This window comes from Mesoplodon mirus, assembly GCF_964341445.2.
Source record: "Mesoplodon mirus genome assembly, chromosome: 9".
Lineage (NCBI taxonomy): Eukaryota > Metazoa > Chordata > Mammalia > Artiodactyla > Ziphiidae > Mesoplodon > Mesoplodon mirus.
In genome coordinates this window covers 93,308,760-93,332,869 of record NC_138985.1, presented here as the reverse complement: position 1 = coordinate 93,332,869, position 24,110 = coordinate 93,308,760, and the positions used below count along the sequence as shown (strand labels likewise).

Genomic DNA, 24,110 nt, shown 5'->3' with positions numbered 1-24,110 from the left:
AGATTATGTGTTTTTACTCATCTTTGTTTCCTTAGCACAGTGTATGGAATATAGATGCTATATGTGTCTGTTGAACCACAGTAATACTTTGGAAAAATTAATGAAATTAATAATTATTTTTCTGGGGAAAAAATGCTAAAATTGATACAGCCACTATGGAGAACAGTATGGAGGTTCCTTAAAAAACTAAAAACAGAACTACTATATGACCCAGCATTCCCACTGCTGGGCAAATACCCTGAGAAAACCATAATTCAAAAAGAGTCATGTACCAAAATGTTCATTGCAGCTCTATTTACAATAGCCAGGACATGGAAGCAACTTAAGTGTCCATCAACAGATGAATGGATAAAGAAGGTGAGGCACATATATACAATGGAATATTACTGAGCCATAAAAAGGAACGAAACTGAGTTATTTGTAGTGAGGTGGATGGACCTAGAGAGTGTCATACAGAGTGAAGTAAGTCAGAAAGAGAAAAACAAATACTGTATGCTAACATATATATGGAATCTAAAAAAAAAGAAAGAAAAAGAAAAAATGGTCAGAAGAACCTAGGGGCAAGACGGGAATAAAGATGCAGACCTACTAGAGAATGGACTTGAGGATACGGGGAGGGGGAAAGGTAAGCTGGGACAAAGAGAGTGGCATGGACGTATATACACTACCAAAAGTAAAATAGATAGCTAGTGGGAAGCAGCCGCATAACACAGGGAGATCAGCTTGGTGCTTGTGACCACCTAGAGTGGTGGGATAGGGAGGGTGGGAGGGAGGGAGATGCAAGAGGGAAGAGATATGGGGACATATGTATATGTATAACTGATTCACTTTGTTATAAAGCAGAAACTAACACACCATAGTAAAGCTATTATACTCCAATAAAGATGTTAAAAAAAAATAAAATGCTAAAATTGACAAAGTAGTAGAAAACCGAAATAAATCAAGGAAGAAAATTTAAAAACTATTAATCACATACATCCACACAACACATTAGGGCCCAGAAGTTTTACCATTGAGTTCTTTTAAATTTTCAAGAAACAATTACTTTTTAAACTTTTGATTATGGATATTTTCAAACATACACAAAAATGAAGGGACAAGTATAGTGAACTCCTGCATATCTATTACCCATCTTCAACAGTTGTCAACATTTTGCTATTGTATGAACAGATCGTTCTGATCCAATAAAACATGTTAGAAGTGTAAGCTCCAGAGTTAGAAAACTGGAGGAGATTGGTTCAAGATGGCAGAGTAGAAGGACATGTGCTCATCTCTTCTTGTGAGAGCACTGAAATCACAACTAACTGCTGAATAACCATCGAAAGGAAGACGCTGGAACCCACCAAAAAAGATACTCCACAATCAAAGACAAAGGAGAAGCCGCATTGAGACAGTAGGAGGGGTGCAATCACGATAAAATCAAATCCCATACCCACCAGGTGAGCAACCCACAAACTGGAGAACAATTATACCACAGAACTTCTCCTACTGGAGTGAAAGTTCTGAGCCCCATGTTAGGGGGTCTGGCAACGTGAGTAGGAATCCCCAGAGAATCTGACTTTGAAGGCCAGCAGGATTTGGTTGCAGGACTTCCACAGGACTGGGGGAAACAGAGACTCTACTCTTGGAAGGCACACACAAAGTCTTGTGTGCACCAGGACCCAGGGGAAGGAGCAGTGACCCCATAGGAGACTGAACCAACCTACCCACTAGTGTTGGAGGGTCTCCTGCAGAGGTGGGGGGTGGCTGAGGCTTACAGTGGGGACAAGGGCACTGGCAGCAGCAGTTCTGGGAAGTAGTCATTGGCGTGAGCCCTCCTGGAGGCCACCCCACCATATATCCTGTAGGCTCCAGTGCTGGATCACCTCAGGCCAAACAACTAACAGGGAGGGAACACAGCCCCACCCATCAGCAGACAAGTTTTACTGAGCATGGCCCTGCCCACCAGAGCAAGACCCAGTCCCTCTTAGATAGCCTCATCCACCAGAGGGCAGACAGCAGAAGCAAGAGCTACAATCTTGCAGCCTGCAGAACGAAAACCACAATCACAGAAAGTTAGACAAAATGAAAAAGCAGAGGATTATGTCCCAGATAAAACCCCAGAAAAACAACTAAATGAAGTGGAAACAGGTAACCCTCCAGAAAAAGAATTCAGAATAATGATAGTGAAGATGATCCAGGATCTCGGAAAAAGAATGGAGGCAAAGATTAAGAAGATGCAAGAAATGTTTAACAAAGACCTAGAAGAACTAAAGAACAAACAGAGATGAACAATACAATAACTGAAATGAAAAATACACTAGAAGGAATAATAGAATAACTGAGGCAGAAGAATGGATAAGTGACCTGGAAGACAGAATGGTGGAAATCACTGCCTTGGAACAGAATAGAGTCAGAAAACTGGAATGGTGTCCTGGTATGATCTTGAGACGTTACCTAACCTCTTATACCTAAAATTAATACAGTAATAATATTTACCACTTATTGAGAGGATGAAATAAGATAATGTAAATGAAGCATAAAATATTACGCCCCTTGAGCAAGATAAAACCAGTTAATGAAACAGTAACCCAGATACAGTCATAATATATACAAGGATTTAACATGTTAATTGAAATAAAAGAAAAATCAATGTGGAAGAGGATTAACATTTTTATTTGTAAACAGCATTAAATATTATAAAATTTGTTAATCCTTAATTTATTACAAACTAATATAAATTGATCATGAAACCCCAGTAGAAAAAAATTGTCAATGTACTGGAGTAAGTAGTTAATATAATAGGTAATACTACTGACAAGTAATTGTATTTTTAAGGTATTTAACTTAATAAGTATAAGGAAAATGCAAATTAAATATACATTTAAAAAAATTTTATACATCATAAATATTTTTAAAGAGTAATGCTGATGGACACATACCAAAATAGGTATTCCTATCTATTCTCTTCTGAAAGGAGTATAACTTAGTACAACATTTTCATTTAATAGAATGGAAATGTGTATTAAAAATGTTCATATGCTTTGGTCAAGTCATTTCAGTTCTAGGGATCTCCTAGAGGAAGTCATCAGAAATTAAGCTAAGATTTATGCACAAAGATGCTGATCATAACATTATTCACAGTAACCAAAAATTTTAGACAATCCAAATGTCTAGAATATATGAATGTAAAAATAAATTATGATAGATTTGTATTATGAAGTATTATATAGCTAGTAAGAATATTTACAAAGGATTTTTATAGAAAATTCTTGTTAACTTTAAAAAACAATATAATGCTAAAGGGTATTACCTCAACTATATAAGAACAAAAATATATTAACATATATGTACATTTAAAGAGTTGAAAATACATGAAATGTGAAAAAGGATTATAGTATCTCTAGGTGGTAGAATTACAAGTATGGCTTATTTTCTTCATGCTTTTCATTTTTTAAAATATACATATATTACTTTTTTGGAAAATAGACTATTTTTAGAACAGTTTCAGGTTCACAGCAGAATTGAGAGGAATAGAAAAGAGATTTTCTGTGTACCCCTGCCCCCCCCCGCACAGGCACAGCTTCCCCCGCTATCAACATCTTGCTGCAGAGTTGTACAAATAGAAGAGCCTGTGCTGACACATCATTATCACCCAGAGTCCATAGTTTACATTAGCATTCACTCTTGGTGGTGTACAGTCTATGTGTCTGGACAAACATATGACATGTATCCACCATTATGGTTTCATACAGAGTAATTTCATGGCCCTAAAAATCCTTTGTGCTCCGCTTATACATCCTCCCCCTACCCCAACCTTTTCCACAATCATACAATATGTAGCCTTTTCAGATTGGCTTCTTTCACTTAGTAATATGCATTTAAGTTTCCTCCACGTCTTTTCATGGCTTGCTAGCTCATATCCTTTAGTGCTGAATAACATTCCATCATCTGGATGTACCACGGTTTATCCATTGACCTACTGAAGGACATCTTGGTTGCTTCCAAGTTTTGACAGTTATGAATAAAGTTTCTTATAAACGTCTGTGTGCAGATCTTTGTATGGACATAAATTTTCAGCTTTTGGGGGTAAATGCCAAGGAGGAGGATGTTTGTTATGGTAATAGTACGTTTAGTTTTGTAAGAAACTGCCAAACTGTCTTCCAAAGTGACTGTTTTGCATTCTCACCAGCAATGAATCCCAGTTCCTGTTACTCTGCATCCTCGCCAGCATTTGGTGTTGTCAGTGCTCTGGATTTTGGCCATTCTAATTGGTGTGTACTTTTTGAAAGTCAAAAACCAAAACAAAGAAATTTCAGTTAAAGAAAAATAAAATAAAGCTCTTTTATTTTGTATAGTTGGCCAGCTATAGTCCCTCTCCATCTTCTCCATACCCTACCACTATTGGACCAATGGAGAACAGTGGATTGAGATCTCGCTACCGTTCTTCACCCACCGTCTACAACTCCCCAACTGACAAAGAAGACTACATGACAGACCTACGAACCTTGGATACTTTTCTTAGAAGTGAAGAAGAGAAACAGCATAGAGTTAATCTGGGTACATATATATTTTATTTAGATCTAATGTATGTATTTTTGTGTCATTTTACGTTATCTTCAACCTATTATTTTTGTTACTTTGATCCCATACATAAGTGTTTAAGTCCTTTAGTAATACACCTTGTGTAACTTAAGAGAGAAATATATTTTGGTTTTGTATTTTGTTCAGTTAGAAGAATTAAGTTCACCAAAATTTAAGATGTAAAATATAGCTAACAGAAATCTTGAACCTTTTGTCTACATTACGATTGAAAGCTTTTTCGTATAATGTAAGTTATAATTTGTTTAAAAGTTGAGGTCATAAAACTTTTTGATGTGGTCCACAGCAGAGCTTCATGAAGTGATAGTTGTCTTCTTTCAGGTAGTCCTTGGGAAGGTTGGTGTGGCAGGGAGGCTGGAGAGAGCATGGATTTACTCCAGAAGTGCTGTTGTTTTCGGAACATTTTTTAACTTGTCTCTAGTTTGCCTTGGGAAACAGTGTTAGCAAATCTTAAATCTATTTGGGGTGGATTTGATTATTACAAAGTCTATTATTGAAACCAAGTTAGGCTATTGAGCCGAGTAATGATTTTTCCCCTCAGGAACTTTCACAGAAAGCACATTAGGTGCTAAAGCATGGCCACAGTGAGGAAGCCAGTTATTGGACCATGGCTCTTTGTGTCACTTGAAATCTCTCTATTGATTTTTAATTTAATTTTGCCTGTAAGTGCCACAAATGTCAAAGAAACAAATCAATATTATCTTGTTATTTGTTGATACATGCTTTTTCTTCTTTTTAAATTTTGAAATATTTCAAGGATACAGAAAATTATAGAGTAGAATACAAAGAATCCTATGTACCCTCTACATATTTTTGTCATATCCAGGTATTTTCTGACTTCCATTTTTATTTCTTCGTTGACATATAGGAGTTATTTAGAAATATTGTTTGGAAGTATTATTGGTGATTGGTGTTGCTTTTAATTTCCAAGTATGTGAAATGAAAGACTTTGTTATCTGTTTTTTCCTAAGTTAATTGTACTCTGGCTAGAGATTTCGATCTGTACCCTATTAATTTTTTTATATTTTTTGAGACTTGTATTTAGGCCTGCTATTTATGACCACTTTTTATGAGTGGTTCTTGGTGTGTTGAAAAGAATGCATAGTCTCTAAATATTGGGCTTCATGTTTGCTCATTGAGTCAAGCTTCATGATGGTGTTATTTTTTTAATTTATTTATTTATGGCTGTTTTGGGTCTTCGTTGCTGCGTGCGGGCTTTCTCTAGTTGCGGTGAGTGGGGGCTATTCTTCGTAGCGGTGTGTGGGATTCTCATTGCGGTGGCTTCTCTTGTTGCGGAGCACAGGCTCTAGGCACGCGGGCTCAGTAGTTGTGGCGCACAGGCTCAGTAGTTGTGGCGCACGGGCTTAGTTGCTCCGCGGCATGTCGGATCTTCCCAGACCAGGAGTCGAACCCGTGTCCCCTGCATTGGCAGGTGGATTCTTTTTTTTTTTTTTTTAATTTAATTTAATTTTATTTTTTTGCTTTATAACAAATTTAATCAGTTATACATATACATATGTTTCCATATGCCCTCCCTTTTGCGTCTCCCTCCCACCCTCCCTATCCCAACCCTCCAGGCGGTCACAAAGTACCAAGCTGATCTCCCTGTGGTATGCGGCTGCTTCCCACTAGCTATCTACCTCACGTTTGGTAGTGTATATATGTCCATGCCGCTCTTTCACTTTGTCACAGCTTACCCTTCCCCCTCCCCATATTCTCAAGTCCATTCTCTAGTAGGTCTGTGTCTTTATTCCTGTCTTACCCCTATGTTCTTCATGACATTTTTTTTTCTTAAATTCCATATATATGTGTTAGCATACAGTATTTGTCTTTCTCTTTCTGACTTACTTCACTCTGTATGACAGACTCTAGGTCTATCCACCTCATTACAAATAGCTCAATTTCATTTCTTTTTATGGCTGAGTAATATTCCATTGTATATATGTGCCACATCTTCTTTATCCATTCATCCGATGATGGACACTTAGGTTGTTTCCATCTCCGGGCTATTGTAAATAGGGCTGCTATGAACATTTTGGTACATGTCTCTTTTTGAATTATGGTTTTCTCAGGGTATATGCCCAGTAGTGGGATTGCTGGGTCATATGGTAGTTCTATTTGTAGTTTTTTAAGGAACCTCCATACTGTTCTCCATAGTGGCTGTACCAATTCACATTCCCACCAGCAGTGCAAGAGTGTTCCCTTTTTTCCACACCCTCTCCAGCATTTATTGTTTCTAGATTTTTTGATGATGGCCATTCTGACTGGTGTGAGATGATATCTCATTGTAGTTTTGATTTGCATTTCTCTAATGAGTAAAGATGTTGAGCATCCTTTCATGTGTTTGTTGGCAGTCTGTATATCTTCTGTGGAGAAATGTCTATTTAGGTCTTCTGCCCATTTTTGGATTGGGTTGTTTGTTTTTTTGATATTGAGCTGTATGAGCTGCTTATAAATTTTGGAGATTAATCCTTTGTCAGTTACTTCATTTGCAAATATTTTCTCCCATTCTGAGGGTTGTCTTTTGGTCTTGTTTATGGTTTCCTTTGCTGTGCAAAAGCTTTTAAGTTTCATTAGGTCCCATGTGTTTATTTTTGTCTTTATTTCCATTTCTCTAGGAGGTGGGTCAAAAAGGATCTTGCTGTGATTTATGTCATAGAGTGTTCTGCCTATGTTTTCCTCTAAGAGTTTGATAGTGTCTGGCCTTACATTTAGGTCTTTAATCCATTTTGAGCTTATTTTTGTGTATGGTGTTAGGGAATGATCTAATCTCATACTTTTACATGTCCCTATCCAGTTTTCCCAGCACCACTTATTGAAGAGACTGTCCTTTCTCCACTGTACATTCCTGCCTCCTTTATCAAAGATAAGGTGACCATATGTCCGTGGGTTTAACTCTGGGCTTTCTATCCTGTTCCATTGATCTATCTTTCTGTTTTTGTGCCAGTACCATACTGTCTTGATTACTGTAGCTTTGTAGTATAGTCTGAAGTCAGGGAGCCTGATTCCTCCAGCTCCATTTTTCGTTCTCAAGATTGCTTTGGCTATTCGGGGTCTTTTGTGTTTCCATACAAATTGTGAAATTTTTTGTTCTAGTTCTGTGAAAAATGCCATTGGTAGTTTGATAGGGATTGCATTGAATCTGTAGATTGCTTTGGGTAGTAGAGTCATTTTCACAATGTTGATTCTTCCAATCCAAGAACATGGTACATCTCTCCATCTATTTGTATCATCTTTAATTTCTTTCATCAGTGTCTTATAATTTTCTGCATACAGGTCTTTTGTCTCCTTAGGTAGGTTTATTCCTAGATATTTTATTCTTTTTGTTGCAATGGTAAATGGGAGTGTTTCCTTGATTTCACTTTCAGATTTTTCATCATCAGTATATAGGAATGCCAGAGATTTCTGTGCATTAATTTTGTATCCTGCAACTTTACCAAATTCATTGATTAACTCTAGTAGTTTTCTGGTAGCATCTTTAGGATTCTCTATGTATAGTATCATGTCATCTGCAAACAGTGACAGCTTTACTTCTTCTTTTCCAATTTGGATTCCTTTTATTTCCTTTTCTTCTCTGATTGCTGTGGCTAAAACTTCCAAAACTAGGTTGAATAAGAGTGGTGAAAGTGGGCAACCTTGTCTAGTTCCTGATCTTAGTGGAAATGGTTTCAGTTTTTCACCATTGAGGACGATGCTGGCTGTGGGTTTGTCATATATGGCCTTTATTATGTTGAGGAAAGTTCCCTCTATGCCTACTTTCTGCAGGGTTTTTATCATAAATGGGTGTTGAATTTTGTCGAAAGCTTTCTCTGCATCTATTGAGATGATCATATGGTTTTTCTCCTTCAGTTTGTTAATATGGTGTATCACGTTGATTGATTTGCGTATATTGAAGAATCCTTGCATTCCTGGAATAAACCCCACTTGATCATGGTGTATGATCCTTTTAATGTGCTGTTGGATTCTGTTTGCTAGTATTTTGTTGAGGATTTTTGCATCTATGTTCATCAGTGATATTGGCCTGTAGTTTTCTTTCTTTGTGACATCCTTGCCTGGTTTTGGTATCAAGGTGATGGTGGCCTCGTAGAATGAGTTTGGGAGTGTTCCTCCCTCTGCTATATTTTGGAAGAGTTTCAGAAGGATAGGTGTTAGCTCTTCTCTAAATGCTTGATAGAATTCGCCTGTGAAGCCATCTGGTCCTGGGCTTTTGTTTGTTGGAAGATTTTTTATCACAGTTTCAATTTCAGTGCTTGTGATTGGTCTGTTCATATTTTCTATTTCTTCCTGATTCAGTCTTGGCAGGTTGTGCATTTCTAAGAATTTGTCCATTTCTTCCAGGTTGTCCATTTTATTGGCATAGAGTTGCTTATAGTAATCTCTCATGATCTTTTGTATTTCTGTAGTGTCAGTTGTTACTTCTCCTTTTTCATTTCTAATTCTATTGATCTGAGTCTTCTCCCTTTTTTTCTTGATGAGTCTGGCTAATGGTTTATCAATTTTGTTTATCTTCTCAAAGAACCAGCTTTTAGTTTTATTGATCTTTGCTATCGTTTCCTTCATTTCTTTTTCATTTATTTCTGATCTGATTTTTATGATTTCTTTCCTTCTGCTAACTTTGGGATGTTTTTGTTCTTCTTTCTCTAATTGCTTTAGGTGCAAGGTTAGGTTGTTTATTCGAGATGTTTCCTGTTTCTTAAGGTGGGATTGTATTGCTATAAACTTCCCTCTTAGAACTGCTTTCGCTGCATCCCATAGGTTTTGGGTTGTCGTGTCTCCATTGTCATTTGTTTCTAGGTATTTTTTAATTTCCTCTTTGATTTCTTCAGTGATCACTTCGTTATTAAGTAGTGTATTGTTTAGCCTCCATGTGTTTGTATTTTTTACAGATCTTTTCCTGTAATTGATATCTAGTCTCATAGCATTGTGGTCGGAAAAGATACTTGATACAATTTCAATTTTCTTAAATTTACCAAGGCTTGATTTGTGACCCAAGATATGATCTATCCTGGAGAATGTTCCATGAGCACTTGAGAAAAATGTGTATTCTGTTGTTTTTGGATGGAATGTCCTATAAATATCAATTAAGTCCATCTTGTTTAATGTATCATTTAAAGCTTGTGTTTCCTTATTTATTTTCATTTTGGATGATCTGTCCATTGGTGAAAGTGGGGTGTTAAAGTCCCCTACTATGAGTGTGTTACTGTCGATTTCCCCTTTTATGGCTGTTAGTATTTGCCTTATGTATTGAGGTGCTCCTATGTTGGGTGCATAAATATTTACAATTGTTATATCTTCTTCTTGGATCGATCCCTTGATCATTATGTAGTGTCCTTCTTTGTCTCTTCTAGTAGTCCTTATTTTAAAGTCTATTTTGTCTGATATGAGAATTGCTACTCCAGCTTTCTTTTGGTTTCCATTTGCATGGAATATCTTTTTCCATCCCCTTACTTTCAGTCTGTATGTGTCTCTAGGTCTGAAGTGGGTCTCTTGTAGACAGCATATAGATGGGTCTTGTTTTTGTATCCATTCAGCCACTTTGTGTCTTTTGGTGGGAGCATTTAGTCCATTTACATTTAAGGTAATTATCGATATGTATGTTCCTATTCCCATTTTCTTAATTGTTTTGGGTTCATTATTGTAGGTCTTTTACTTCTGTTGTGTTTCTTGCCTAGAGAAGTTCCTTTAGCATTTGTTGTAAAGCTGGTTTGGTGGTGCTGAACTCTCTCAGCTTTTGCTTGTCTGTAAAGGTTTTAATTTTTCCATCAAATCTGAATGAGATCCTTGCTGGGTAGAGTAATCTTGGTTGCAGGTTTTTCCCCTTCATCACTTTAAGTATGTCCTGCCACTCCCTTCTGGCTTGTAGAGTTTCTGCTGAGAGATCAGCTGTTATCCTGATGGGGATTCCCTTGTGTGTTATTTGTTGTTTTTGCCTTGCTGCTTTTAATATGATTTCTTTGTGTTTAATTTTTGACAGTTTGATTAATATGTGTCTTGGCGTATTTCTCCTTGGATTTATTCTGTATGGGACTCTCTGTGCCTCCTGGACTTGATTAACTATTTCCTTTCCCATATTAGGGAAGTTTTCAACTATAATCTCTTCAAATATTTTCTCAGTCCCTTTCTTTTTCTCTTCTTCTTCTGGAACCCCTATAATTCGAATGTTGGTGCGTTTAATGTTGTCCCAGAGGTCTCTGAGACTGTCCTCTGTTCTTTTCATTCTTTTTTCTTTATTTTGCTCTGCAGCAGTTATTTCCACTATTTTATCTTCCACCTCACTTATCCGTTCTTCTGCCTCAGTTATTCTGCTATTGATCCCATCTAGAGTATTTTTTATTTCATGTATTGTGTTTTTAATCGATGCTTGATTCATCTTTAGTTCTTCTAGGTCCTTGTTAACTGTTTCTTGCATTTTGTCTATTCTATTTCCAAGATTTTGTATCTGGGAAATAGAATCTTGGATCATCTTTACCATCATTATTCTGAATTCTTTTTCAGGTAGAGTGCCTATTACCTCTTCATTTGTTAGGTCTGGTGGGTTTTTATCTTGCTCCTTCTCCTGCTGTGTGTTTTTCTGTCTTCTCATTTTGCTTATGTTACTGTGTTTGGGGTCTCCTTTTTGCAGGCTGCAGGTTCGTAGTTCCCGTTGTTTTTGGTGTCTGTCCCCAGTGGCTAAGGTTGGTTTAGTGGGTTGTGTAGGCTTCCTGGTGGAGGGGACTAGTGCCTGTGTTCTGGTGGATGAGGCTGGATCTTGTCTTTCTGGTGGGCAGGTCCACGTCTGGTGGTGTGTTTTGGGGTGTCTGTGGACTTTTTATGATTTTAGGCCACCTCTCTGCTAATGGGTGGCGTTGTGTTCCTGTCTTGCTAGTTGTTTGGCTTAGGGTGTCCAGCACTGTAGCCTGCTGGTCGTTGAGTGAAGCTGGGTGCTGGTGTTGAGATGGAGATCTCTGGAAGATTTTCGCCGTTTGATATTATGTGGAGCTGGGAGGTCTCTTGTGGACCAGTGTCCTGAAGTTGGCTCTCCCACCTCAGAGGCACAGCACTGACTCCTGGCTCCTCAATTTGGGATGATGTGTTGTCTATTCATGTATTCTACAGATGCAGGGTACATCAAGTTGATTGTGGAGCTTTAATCCGCTGCTTCTGAGGCTGCTGGGAGAGGTTTCCCTTTCTCTTCTTTGTTCTCACAGCTCCTAGGTCTCAGCTTTGGATTTGGCCCCGCCTGGCAGGTGGATTCTTAACCACTGCGCCACCAGGGAAGTCTTATTAATTTTTATCTGTTTGATTTATTAGTTACTAAGAAAGTGTGTTAAATGCTCCCACTGAGTGTTTCCCGTTAAATGTCTCCTCATAACTCTGTCAGATTTGCTAAATATACATGAGATTATTATAAGTGCGTGTAAATTCAGAATATCCTTCTAGTCAATTACTCCTTTTATCTTTATCTGTTAGGCTTTTTGCCTTCAAGTCTATTTTGTCTGACATTAACACAGCTATACTAGTTTTCTTTTGATTAGTATTTGCCTTGTATATCTATATCTGTCTGTATACTTTTAACCCTTCTGTACCCCCATAAGTTTTAGGTAATTGAGTATTTTTATTTAAGTATTTGTAAATAATTAATAGTTATTTTGTGGGGAACTACTTTGAGACTATAAATATTCTGTTCCTCATCAAATTTTCACTTAATAGTTTTAACACCCTTTTAATAATCTTTGCAAATTTAATTATTACTATGTTGGTTGTCATAGTGCCTTTCTAATTCCATCATTCCTTCATTATTTATCCCTTTTATGTTTTTTAAACTTTTTCTGTGTGTGTGGTAAAATATACATAAGGTTTACCATTTTAAACATTTTTAAGTGTATCATTTAGTGGTATTAAGTACATTCACTTCGTTGTGCAACCACCTTTTACATTTATTTGTTGGCATTCTACTGTAAGATAGGGCTTTTTCTTCTCTCCAATTAGGTCATTTATTTTGATGGTTAGATGTCTCAGATTTCACTAGTCTGTGTTCTTTTGACATGACGGTGTCATTCTTTGAACACTGCCCCCACCCCATGCCACCCCCTGCCTCCCTCAAGATAATCCAGGCTCCTCTTATACTTTCCCTAGTAACTAACTCGAGTTAGTCTGTTTCTCCAAGGGGCCATGATTGCTGAGTGGAGAAAGATATTTAGAAATTAATGTCTGGGCACTGGATATGCCATGGTTAATCTAGGTCCACTGAGCAGACAGCTAGGAAATATATGTGGAAACACACACACACACACACACCCATCCATTTGTATATTTCTCCGTCTATCCATCTATATATATTAAAAACCATGAGTTCCTATGATACCTCCAATTCCGGTCCAACTACACAGGGTTTGTTCTAGCCTCCTCCCTTTACATATTTATAGCTCCTTTCTCCAGCAGCGAGAAACCAGGCAGTCAGTCACATATCCTCTCTCACACACACACTCTTTTGCTGAATGGCCACTTCATCACTACGTATTTCACATGCATCTCCTAAGAGCAAGGACATTTTCCTTTCTAACTACAGTATGATTCTCATATTTAAGCTACTACTATTCTTCATACTTACATTTCCTCCAGTTGACCCAATAATGACCTTTGTAGCTATTTTTTCTGTTACTGATGGTGGATCCCGTCAAGGATCATGTATTGCATTTAATTGTCAGGCTTCTTTTGTCTTCCTTAATCTAGAACATTTGTGAGTTTTTGTTTGTTTTCTTTTTTGTCTTTTATGACATTTACATTTTGAAGATATAAGGCTAGTTTTGCAAATTTGTATTTGTGTCATCATTTTCTCATTATTAGATTCAGTTTAAATATATTTTTGGCAAGAATACAACTTAGGTGGTGGTGTGTTCCCTTCAATGTATCACATCAGGGGACACATGATATCATTTTGTCCCTTTATTGGTAAAGTTAAATTGGATCACTTGGTCATAGTGATGGCCTGATTTCTTCATAAGATTTTTCCCTTCCGTAATTAATAAACAATCTATAGTGTGATGCTTCTGAGACTTGTGACTATCCTGTTCCCCCAACAGGCTTTCATCCAGTGGTTTTAGCATCCATTGATGATCCTGTCCTGAGTGAGTTAATACAGTAGTGGTTGCAAAATGGAGACTTTCTAATACTTTCATTTCTTCTACATTTAGTGGTTGGGCATTCTGTAAAGAAGAGCTTTCTGTTTTACTCCTCACCCCACAGTTTGTTTGTTTTGGCCAGTTTGGACTGATAGTTCTTTCTTCAGCATTGTCTGAACTGCTGTTTAACTAACTCATTGAGCTCTTTGTCTTTTTTTTTTTTTTTTTTTTTCCAGTTTTCAGAGTTTCATTTGGTTCTCTTTCAGATATGCCTGATTTAGAGTATCTTGTTTTGTTCTTATGTTTTCAATTCTTTTTCCTATCTCAATCACTTTAAACATGCTTTTTAAAAGTCTCTGTCTGTTATCTAAAGTTCTTGGAGATTACATGCTAACATTTTTTTCTTGTTGACTCATTTGTGTGGAGACATGTTTCCCTGTGATTTATGTAATTTTTGTTTGTTTTTGGTAAGCTCATCCTCAGTAGAGTTTTATCTGTGCTTTTTCTGTCCTAGGCAGGCTGGATGGAAGCCTTGTTTCCTGCTAGCAGTTTTATATTTGCCTCTACCGGGTGCCTAAGGAACGTCATTGACCTTGAACTAACTTAAGTAATTTTAGGGCTTGGAGGTTCTTGGACCTCACAGGGAGTGTAAACGGGCACTGTAAACCCATGCGAAGATAGATCTGTAATTTTTAAATCTCTGGGGGTTTCTTTTTAAACAGCCTAAGAGAGACAAGCTTCCTTGTTATTTCCTGGTGTCGGTGGACAGATGTTTTTTCCTTATCCACTGAGAATGTGGCCCTTTGAGGTTCCTGGCTCTATGTGGGGTGCAGGGAATAGAGACAGGAAGAAGTTCTCAGTCCAGCTGTCTACCTCTCCTGGACCTGTATCCATATTTCCAGTTCCCAGGCACTGAAATCCAAGCTGATAGGTTTCCCAAAGCCTACAAAATGCTCCAGAGCAGCCACGGCATCAGCTCACATGCAGGCCACTGGCCACTCCAATTTTCAATTCCCTCTTCATTTTTAGCCACTGACTCTTCCTCTTACATTTGTGCAAGCTCCATTATTCATTTAAATTATATATTTTATTTGATAAGCATATATATATCTGGAGATGTTTCAGGTTACCTGATTTGTTATGTTGCCAGAATTCCAAATCTCTGTGTGCTTTGATTCTTTGGTCTTTGTGGTTCTCCAGCTACAGGTTTTGTGCTATTTTGGTGGTGGTGGTCATTACAGAGAGGCCCTATTGTGTCACTCGCTATATATATTTTCCTTGTACTTTGGCTAATGTACAACAGATATAAAAACATATTTCTGTCATCTGTATAAAACTTCTTTTGTCATCTAAAGCCACACTTTATTGAAATTTTTCTTAAGTTCAAGTTTTCTCTCAGAAAGCCTGATTATCATTTTCAAAGTTAATAGTCAAAATAATCAAAATAGGATAAACTTTGTGCTCTCTCATGACCGTGTCTCTTACCTTCCTTTTTTATTCCCTATTAAATCATTCGTGCTTGTTTAAAACTTCTTTTCTCGACATTAATTCATTCCTCTCAGTCAGTGTTACCAGAAGTCCTGCTTGACTTTTTTTTACCCCGAGTGTGGTATCTCTTTATTGTATGTAATTATTTATGTTCATGCCAGCGTGAAACGTAACTCTCACCAGTGCTACTAGCACAAGACGGGCTGACCTTCAAGGCTTTGACGCTGTGACTTGAAATACTGCCACATGTCCCTTTCATGATTTCTCGTCTTTTGTGCCTGTAAACATCACTAGAAAACCAGTTTTATTATTTTACAGTCATTCCTTTTAAAAATTCTGCTAAGATAAAAAAAAAAACCAGTTTGTATTTGTGACTTTTGTGTGAGGGTATGAAATATTAATTGATATTTTTGATATCAGGTAAACTCTGAAAAAATAAACTCTTCATAAGTATCATATAGTTGTCGTTGAAAATTTGCTCTTTATTCAGGTACTGGGCTAGATGCTCAGGAAAAAAATACTCCCTGCCCTCAAAGAGCTCAAATTTTATTTGGAAAAAGAAACAGACCTTAAAGTGTGATAAGTACTGTGGTAGATTCCTCTGTAGTATTAAGTCCCTAAATGTGACTATTTACGTTTCCTAAAAGTAAATTTATAAATTTAGAAGTGTGATCAGCAGATGGTCTCTTAGTACAAGGCAGGAATTACTACAGACTATAAATAGAACACAGTGTAGTGCAGGGAAGAGTGAGTTTAGCTGCTAGCCAAAAGACTAGTTTATTAATAAGAGGCTGTAATTATCCCATTCAGAAAGAGTTTCCAAAAATTCAAGCAAGAACTCCTTAGCCTATTTATTTCCTGAAGAAATTTGTCTTTTGTTTCTCTCTGAATCATTTGAAAGTCTTAGAGAATGAAACAAGCTTAATTTTACAACAAAAATAAACAGACACTTTCAGCCACTTAGAGAGCATATGGCTCTTAAAGTGATACTGCTCAGAAAATGTTCTTTTTAATTTTTAGCACCAGCAGTCCATTTCTCTGAAGAAGAGAGAACGTTGGGAGCAGGGAGGAGAGGATGCTTTGTCTTTGATTGCCATTGCCTAGGTTCCTGCATACCCAGAGTTCATATACCAACCCTAGGTATCAAAATTACTACAACAGGGCTTCCCTGGTGGCGCAGTGGTTGAGAGTCCACCTGCCGATGTAGGGGACACGGGTTCGTGCCCCGGTCCGGGAGGATCCCACGTGCCGCGGAGCGGCTGGGCCCGTGAGCCATGGCCGCTGAGCCTGCGCGTCCGGAGCCTGTGCTCCGCAATGGGAGAGGCCACAACAGTGAGAGGCCCGCATACTGCAAAAAAAAAAAAAATTACTACGACACACTGATAATCTTTAAATTAATCATTGTAGGAAGCCCAGATTCTACTTCGCCTTCCAGCAGTCCTACTTTCTGGAACTACAGTCGTTCTATGGGGGATTATGCACAAACTTTAAAGAAGTTTCAGTATCAGCTTGCCTGTAGGTCTCAGGCCCCATGTGCTAACAAAGATGAAGCTGATCTCAGTTCTAAACAAGCTGCAGAGGAGGTAAATGGAAAATAAAAATGACTTCATATTTATGATTTACAGATTGTTAGAAAGTCTTCTCTTCTTCTTCTGGAACTTTTTTTTCTGTAACCTCCACTTCTACTGGCTAGAAACATAAATCTGGCGCACATTAAACAGTAGAAAGACTCCTTAAGTTTGTGTACCCAAAACTGAATTATATTGTACGTTTTACTCTTTATGACACATAGTTAACATTACTTTCCTGCCTAAAACATTTTTCTGCACTTATTTATATTAAAAAGGTATCTCAAGTATCTACTTGTACTTAACATATACAAGACTCTTGCTCTTGAAATACATTTAGATTAGAACATTTGATATTCTGTAACTTCATCAGTTTACAAGCAAATAAAGGATTTGAATTTTGTTCTTAAAAGCAGGAAGAATGTTCTTCAAACATATCAATGTAAGGAGTTTTAAATATATATGTGTGCATGAATAGCAACTACTGCATATTAATTAGATCAGTATTGATATTCATGAAGTTTTTTCCAAAGTATTCCAGATATTTCTAAGGGTGGGGGAAGGAATGATTGATAACTGGCATTTTATTTGATTGTTCATTTTAAACATTTTTAATAGGTCTGGGCAAGAGTGACTATGAATAGACAACTTTTTGATCATATGGATTCATGGACAGCCAAGTTCAGAAATGTAAGTTCTAACATTACTCTTTGGACAATATTAGTGCCTCTTAATGTACAAAGTATGTTGTTAGAATATCAATTAGAGATGTTAATTATTAGAATATCAGAATTAAGTATTATTAAAAGTACAATATGTGTGGCACATATATAAGAATAAACATGACGTTTACCATATGGTGTCTGTATTCTTGGGGAATTTTTTCCCCTCCGTATTTAGCAAATCAGTGTATTTTGAGTGGATAAAGGAACAGTGTATTTAGTTGCTAAGATTTTCCCTTTCCCAACATCTCAATTTTACTTTTCAAAGAGCTTTCCTGTCAGAGCCTATTATGTGTCTAGAAATGTGAGGGAAGCAAAAATGAGGTCCTTAATGTCAGAAAACTTCAGAGTTAGAGAACATAACATATGCTTGAAGCTACTTCAGAGTATATCAATTTCTTCGATTTTTCTAAAGAAGAACCTTCTAATCTTTGGCCTAGAGGTTGGCAAGGCCAGCTCTTGCATATAGAGTGAGTTAGTTCCCTGGTTTCAACCCTGCCCCTTTCTGTCGTTCTCTGTAGTACCCGTTTGTCCGGGTTCCGGGGCGGGGTGAATTGGCCCCTCCTCCACTGCAGGAAGCCCCTTCACTTAGATTCTGTAGAGGCTGCCGCTTCTTCCACTGTTTGATCCTTCAACACTCATCCACCCACTGTATAGCTTCTAGAAATATGTTGAAATCACTTTGTTCTCCTTTTTTATTCTTTTACTATAATTTAAATAGGGTATCAAGAAGGAGTGGTGAAAATAGTAGCCTACTTTCTTGAACCAGAAGCCTGGTTGGCTTTTTTGAATAAGAATTCCAGAGCCAGCCCTAGAACTACTCAGTCAGGTTTTCTGGGAATGAGGCCTAGATCTCTCTCCTGGAGCTAGTAGATAATTTTGTTGCAGCCTAGGAGTGGCTGGCAAGTAGGATACACTTAATAAATGTTGGAAGAATGAACAAGTGAAATGATGTCCTAGAACTGTACTTTCTTTTATTTCCACCCATAGGCTTATCTAAAAATGTTAATATATTTATAAAGTCTTGGTCAGAAGTATTAGCTTAGAAGAAATACAAACACAATCCTTTATCTGAATTCCTTAGGCTACAATGTTCTGAAATTTAGGGTTTTTTGTAGTTTTTTTTAAAAAGCAGTATATCCATATACCATATATTTTGTAATACACTATCAGGGTCTTGTTAGTACTCAGTAATCAACCACATTAATGTTTCTGCAGCAAAGCATATGAACTGTCGCACTAGGTAGGATAAAGTCTAAAAATAGCTTCACAGGAATTCAGTTCAGGTCTTGCCAGTATACCAAATTTTCTTGATAAATAGATTATAAAAACACTTCATTTTCAGAGGCTTTTTAATTCAAAAATTTTGTAATGAATTGTATAGACTTGTATTTGATCTGAAGCTTGTTTTCATCCTTCTACTTTGTGGTTAAACAGAAGTGTGGAAACAGAAATGGTGGTTGAAATTGCTGTGAACAAACACATAACACACAAACTAGATGGGGTATTTCCTTGGGCAGTCTTTTCACATCCCAGAATGAGTTTGGTATCAGCCATGCAAAGTAGAATTTGAAATTCCTGGTCCTAAAGTGAATATTGTAATATTCACAGACTAGTTTCAAATACAGTAAAATCTGTTTTCCACATGGTTAGGGGATTGAGTGAGCCTGCTGAGAGCTAATCAGTTATGTTAGTTTTAAAAACTATTCTACTAACCACAAACCAGTATAAATGCTACATATGTAAATGTGTGAATAATTACCGTAGAAATGTAAACCGAAGATGATCCTTTTAGCTAAGTATAATGATCCCAGAAAGAAGAATTTAAGAAAAACTTAACATGTAACTGAAAGTTTTATATCTTCAAAAAATAGGCATCTGTGATTTAAGAATATAACTTAGTCAGGTTATACTCCGTTAGCATATTTACTTATCTCTCTCTCTAGACTTCAGGTAGCTGCTACTTCCATTCTCTTTCACTATACTCTATTAATATCCAAGTACAAGACAGCAAAAATAGTTTCATGAAAATAATTATTTGAGAAATGCTTTAAAATTGTGTGTGTAAAATCATTACCTCATTTCTTCCTAGTGGATCAATGAGACAATATTAGTGCCACTTGTACAAGAGATTGAGTCTGTCAGCACACAAATGAGGCGAATGGGTTGTCCAGAGCTGCAAATAGGAGGTATGTGAAAACAGAGCCCAGCGTTTGAGTTCCTTCAGTGAATCTTCCAAGTGGAAAATTTCTTCTTGTCATGGGCTATTTAACAACACCTTTTGTTATCTTGAGGTGAAGAAAAAAACTAAATGTCTATAATATCACTTTAAAAAATATATAACAGTTTTATTGAGATATATGCAGTTCACCCATTTAAAGTCCTCAATTCAAAGGTTTGGGTTGTGCAAACCATCCCCACAGTCACGTTTGAATAGTTCATCACCCAGAAAGGAAACCCCACAGACCCGTTTCCCACCACCCATCCTCCAGCCCTAGGCAACTACCAGCCTACCTTCTGTCTCTTTAGATAGGCCTGTTTTGGATATTTCGTCTAAATGGGATCATACAATATGTTGTCCTTTGTGACTGGCTTCTCTCACTTAACCATGTTTTCAGGGTTCACCCATGTTGTAGTGTTTATCAGTACTTCATTTCTTTTTATTGCCAAATAATATCCCATTGTTTGGATCTACCACATTTTGTTTACCCGTTCATCATTTGATGGACATTTGGGTTGTTTTCACTTTTTTGGTTATTATGAATAATGCTGCTATGAACACATACGTACAAATGTTTGTGTGACTATATTTTAATTTCTCTTGGGTATTACCTAGAAGTGGAATTGCTAAGCCATATGGTAAATCCATGTTTAACCTTTTGAGGAATTGCCAGACTGTTTTCTAAAGCAGCTGCACCATTTTACATCCCCACCTACAGTGTATAAGGGCTCCAGTTTCTCATATCCTTGCCAATACTTGTTATTATGTCTTTTTCAGTTATCCTAATGGATATGGAATGGTATCACATTGTGTTTTTAGTTTGCATTTCCCTGATGGCTAATGATGTTGAGCATCTTTTCATGTGCTGGTCCATTCATATACCTTCATAAGCAAAATATCTTTTCAGATCCTTTACCCAGTTTTTTTTCCCCTTTACCTATTTTTAAGTTGGGTTACTTGTCTCTTTATTATTGAGTTGTAGGTGTTCTTTATATATTCAAGATACAAGTCTCTTATTAGATATTAATTACAAATTGTACAAAGCATAAAAAATGTGTACAGTGCTAATTTAAAGTCCCCTTTTTTCAATATAAGAAAAATATATTTTTCTTATCTGCTAAAAATAAAATTGTGAAGGTTTTGTGTAATATAATTTGCCTAAAGTATATATATACTGTAACTTATTTAGTGTTAAATAATTAGGTTTCAAAATATAAATAAGGAATATTTTAGTCAGTCAGCTTTCTAGAGAATAAATTTCTCTTTGAAATATGTAAGGGCTTTGGATTGTACATTAACACTTTCCACTTGCTTTTGGGTATCTTTTACTCGGTCTTTATTCTCTGGAATAAGTATAGTGTTGTGCTTCACTAAAGTACCCATGTGTTGAGTATCCAAATATTTTGTATATAATGTATACAACACTCACATTAACCTTGAAAGCTAGCTTTTAGTGCCACATTTTATGGATCAGGCTACTAAGACTCAGAGAGGTTAAGTAACTTGCCCAGTGTCACAGAGCAGTGATTTGAGGCCAGAGCTTTCTGACTCCAAAGTCAGAGGGTTACTTTCTTGGTAATGTTATTTGAACCTATGCTGATCCTTTTTGAGCTTTTTTATAAGCTATAAAAATATGTATTTTTCACAACATTTTTACCAGTGTGATGTGCTTTTTAAAAAAGAATAACAGGACTTCCCTGGTGGTCCAGTGGCTGAGGCTCTGTGCTCCCAATGCAGGGGGCCCAGGTTCCACCCCTGGTCAGGGAACTAGATCCCACATGCCGCCTCTAAAAGATCCTGCATGCTGCAACTAAGGCCTGGCGCAGCCAAATAAATAAATAAATATTTAAAAAAGAATAACATTGTTTTATCACTATGAAAGCAACATGCATATGTTCATTGTAGAAAATTTGGAAAGTACAGAAATACACAAAGATATTACCCATGATTGCACTTCAGTAGATAACTACAATCAATCAGTTTTAAATCACAATCACTTACTCCTTTTGGAGAAAAATACTATGATACTATATATATCAATGATAAGTTATACCATAATTTAACAACATTAAAATGTGAAAAGTGTATATTTAGGAGTTGAGCAAATAGTACATATGTATGTATATATTTTTAATTAAATTGGGGTCATACTGTTTTGTTACCTGCTTTTTTCCCTCCACTTTTTCTATTTTGTTAAATATTCTCCAGTACTATTTTTATGGCTAGTTTGTATTTCTTTTTTATGTATGTAATATATTGTATTTAACTGATCTTTATTATTTAAAATTTAGAAGATTTTCCCTTTACTGTTATTAATAATGCTGTAAGTAAATGTCCTTTTACCTAAATATTTGTGTACATTTATAATTATTTCCTTAGGATAATTTCTTAGGAGTGAAGTTGTAAGTTCAACAGGTATAAATATATTAAGGCTTTTAATGTACATAACCCTTTAAAAAGCTTATACCAATTTATATTCTAGCAATAATGTCACATATAAGAAAGCCTTTTTCCCAACATTGGGTATTACTAGTATGGTTGTACATTTTGAAACTTTCTGTTGGTTTATTCATTTCTTTGGATAGTTGTCTTTCATGAAGTGATGAGAGAAATCACTGTCATAAAAAGTTTTCACTTGTCACTGGCATAATGGGCAACTTGTAATTCAACCTGATTTTGAAAGCTGTCATGTGTCTTTTTATATATACCCCACAAAAATCTTCTGTGTATTAGTTGTTTATAGATCTGACAAAATGGATTTGGCTGTTTTTGGAGTATGCATGTGTTTGTGTAAATCTGGCCACCTTGCCAGAAATGATCAAATAAATTGTAGGTAAAGTAGATAATGCAGATTGTTAAGATAAACTATCATTGCTTTCCTTTATTCCTTCAACATCTATTGAAGGAAGAGCATTTGAAGTTTTTTCAAAGATCCACATGAGGAATAATCTGTTTTCTGTGTGTTTTGATTTTAACAGAGGCTAGTATTACTAGCTTGAAGCAGGCTGCTCTAGTCAAAGCTCCACTCATTCCAACTCTAAATACAATCGTGCAGTATCTAGACATCACGCCAAATCAGGAATACTTGTTTGAAAGGATCAAAGGTAATTATTGATTTGAAGAGGGAAAAAATGAGAGCTTTTTCACTAGTTTGAAATTTTATACAGGTAACATGGAAAAAAAATTTTTTTTAATTATAAGTATCACTGAAGTATCTTATTTTATAAATATGTATTTAATTATGGCTTTATTAAGGCTTATACTTGAACAACTTTTGAGTTTTATATTCTATATGCTTAAAAATGGTCAAAATAATGTAGTTAGCCTTGAATACATTAATTACTAATTTTGTTCTAAAAAGGGAAACTTAAATATGAGCTAAATGGGCTCACATGAATATTTCACTCATTTTCTATAAGAAAGCTACCAAGAATGGATGCCACAATGACATTCTTTATAATTTCAGCATGCTGATCCTATTTCTTTCGATTTTTATAAGTCATATGTAATATGTTGCTTCTTTATATTTCTGTTGTATTCTGATTATTTGGGGGAAATATCATCTTCTGAGGAGACTGACTTGAGACTCAGGAAATTTAGCCTCCCTGGTACTCCCACATACTCTCTTTATGCCTCCCTACATTTATTTGGATAAACTCTGTAAAATGTTCTCATAACTAAAACAAGTGTTAGAAATAGTATTTCACTCTTTAGATTTATCATAAATCTTAATTTGAAAATGTGATGTTGCCCCTTCTCTAGTCTAGGTTTGGACTGAGGTTTAGGAATAAACATTTATCATGACTTACTTAGGAATAAACATTTATCATGACTTATTTATTTATGGCTGCATTGGGTCTTCTTTGCTGCACGTGGGCTTTCTTTAGTTGTGGCGAGTGGGGGCTACTCTTCATTGTGGTGCACAGGCTTCTCATTGCAGTGGCTTCTCTTGTTGCAGAGCATGGGCTCTAGGCACAAGGACTTCAGTAGTTGTGGCATGCAGGCTCAGTAGTTGTGGCTCGCGGGCTCTAGAGCACAGGCTCAGTAGTTGTGGCACACGGGCTTAGTTGCTCCAAAGCATGTGGGATCTTCCTGGACCCCGGCTCAAACCTGTGTCCCCTGCATTGGCAGGTGGATTCTTAACCACTGTACCACCAGGGAAGTCCCCATGGTGCTATTTAAATTAATCTTTTATATCTTGTATTTCTTTGTCTGCATGTTTTGATCAGGTTTTTAGATGTTATACTTTGCTTATTGTAACCCCTTAGCCTTTTTTTTTCCTTCTTTCTTGTATGTTCTTAGCTTATTTTATTTTACCTTTGTTGCTACAGAACTTTCTCAAGGAGGCTGTATGAGCTCATTTCGATGGAATAGAGGTGGAGACTTCAAAGGCCGCAAGTGGGATACAGACCTGCCCACTGATTCTGCT

At 36.6% G+C, this 24,110-nt stretch overlaps 1 protein-coding gene across 1 annotated transcript in view; it reads left to right on the top strand.

Moving 5' to 3' along the window:
• TMEM209 (transmembrane protein 209) overlaps nucleotides 1-24,110 on the top strand; it is a 36,327-nt gene that overhangs the window by 4,338 nt on the left and 7,879 nt on the right. The window contains exons 6-11 of the mRNA XM_082632374.1: nucleotides 4,338-4,539; nucleotides 16,578-16,753; nucleotides 17,357-17,428; nucleotides 19,553-19,649; nucleotides 22,660-22,785; nucleotides 24,013-24,110. Coding sequence (XP_082488500.1) covers nucleotides 4,338-4,539; nucleotides 16,578-16,753; nucleotides 17,357-17,428; nucleotides 19,553-19,649; nucleotides 22,660-22,785; nucleotides 24,013-24,110 — 771 coding nt within the window. The remainder of the gene's footprint in view (nucleotides 1-4,337; nucleotides 4,540-16,577; nucleotides 16,754-17,356; nucleotides 17,429-19,552; nucleotides 19,650-22,659; nucleotides 22,786-24,012) is intronic.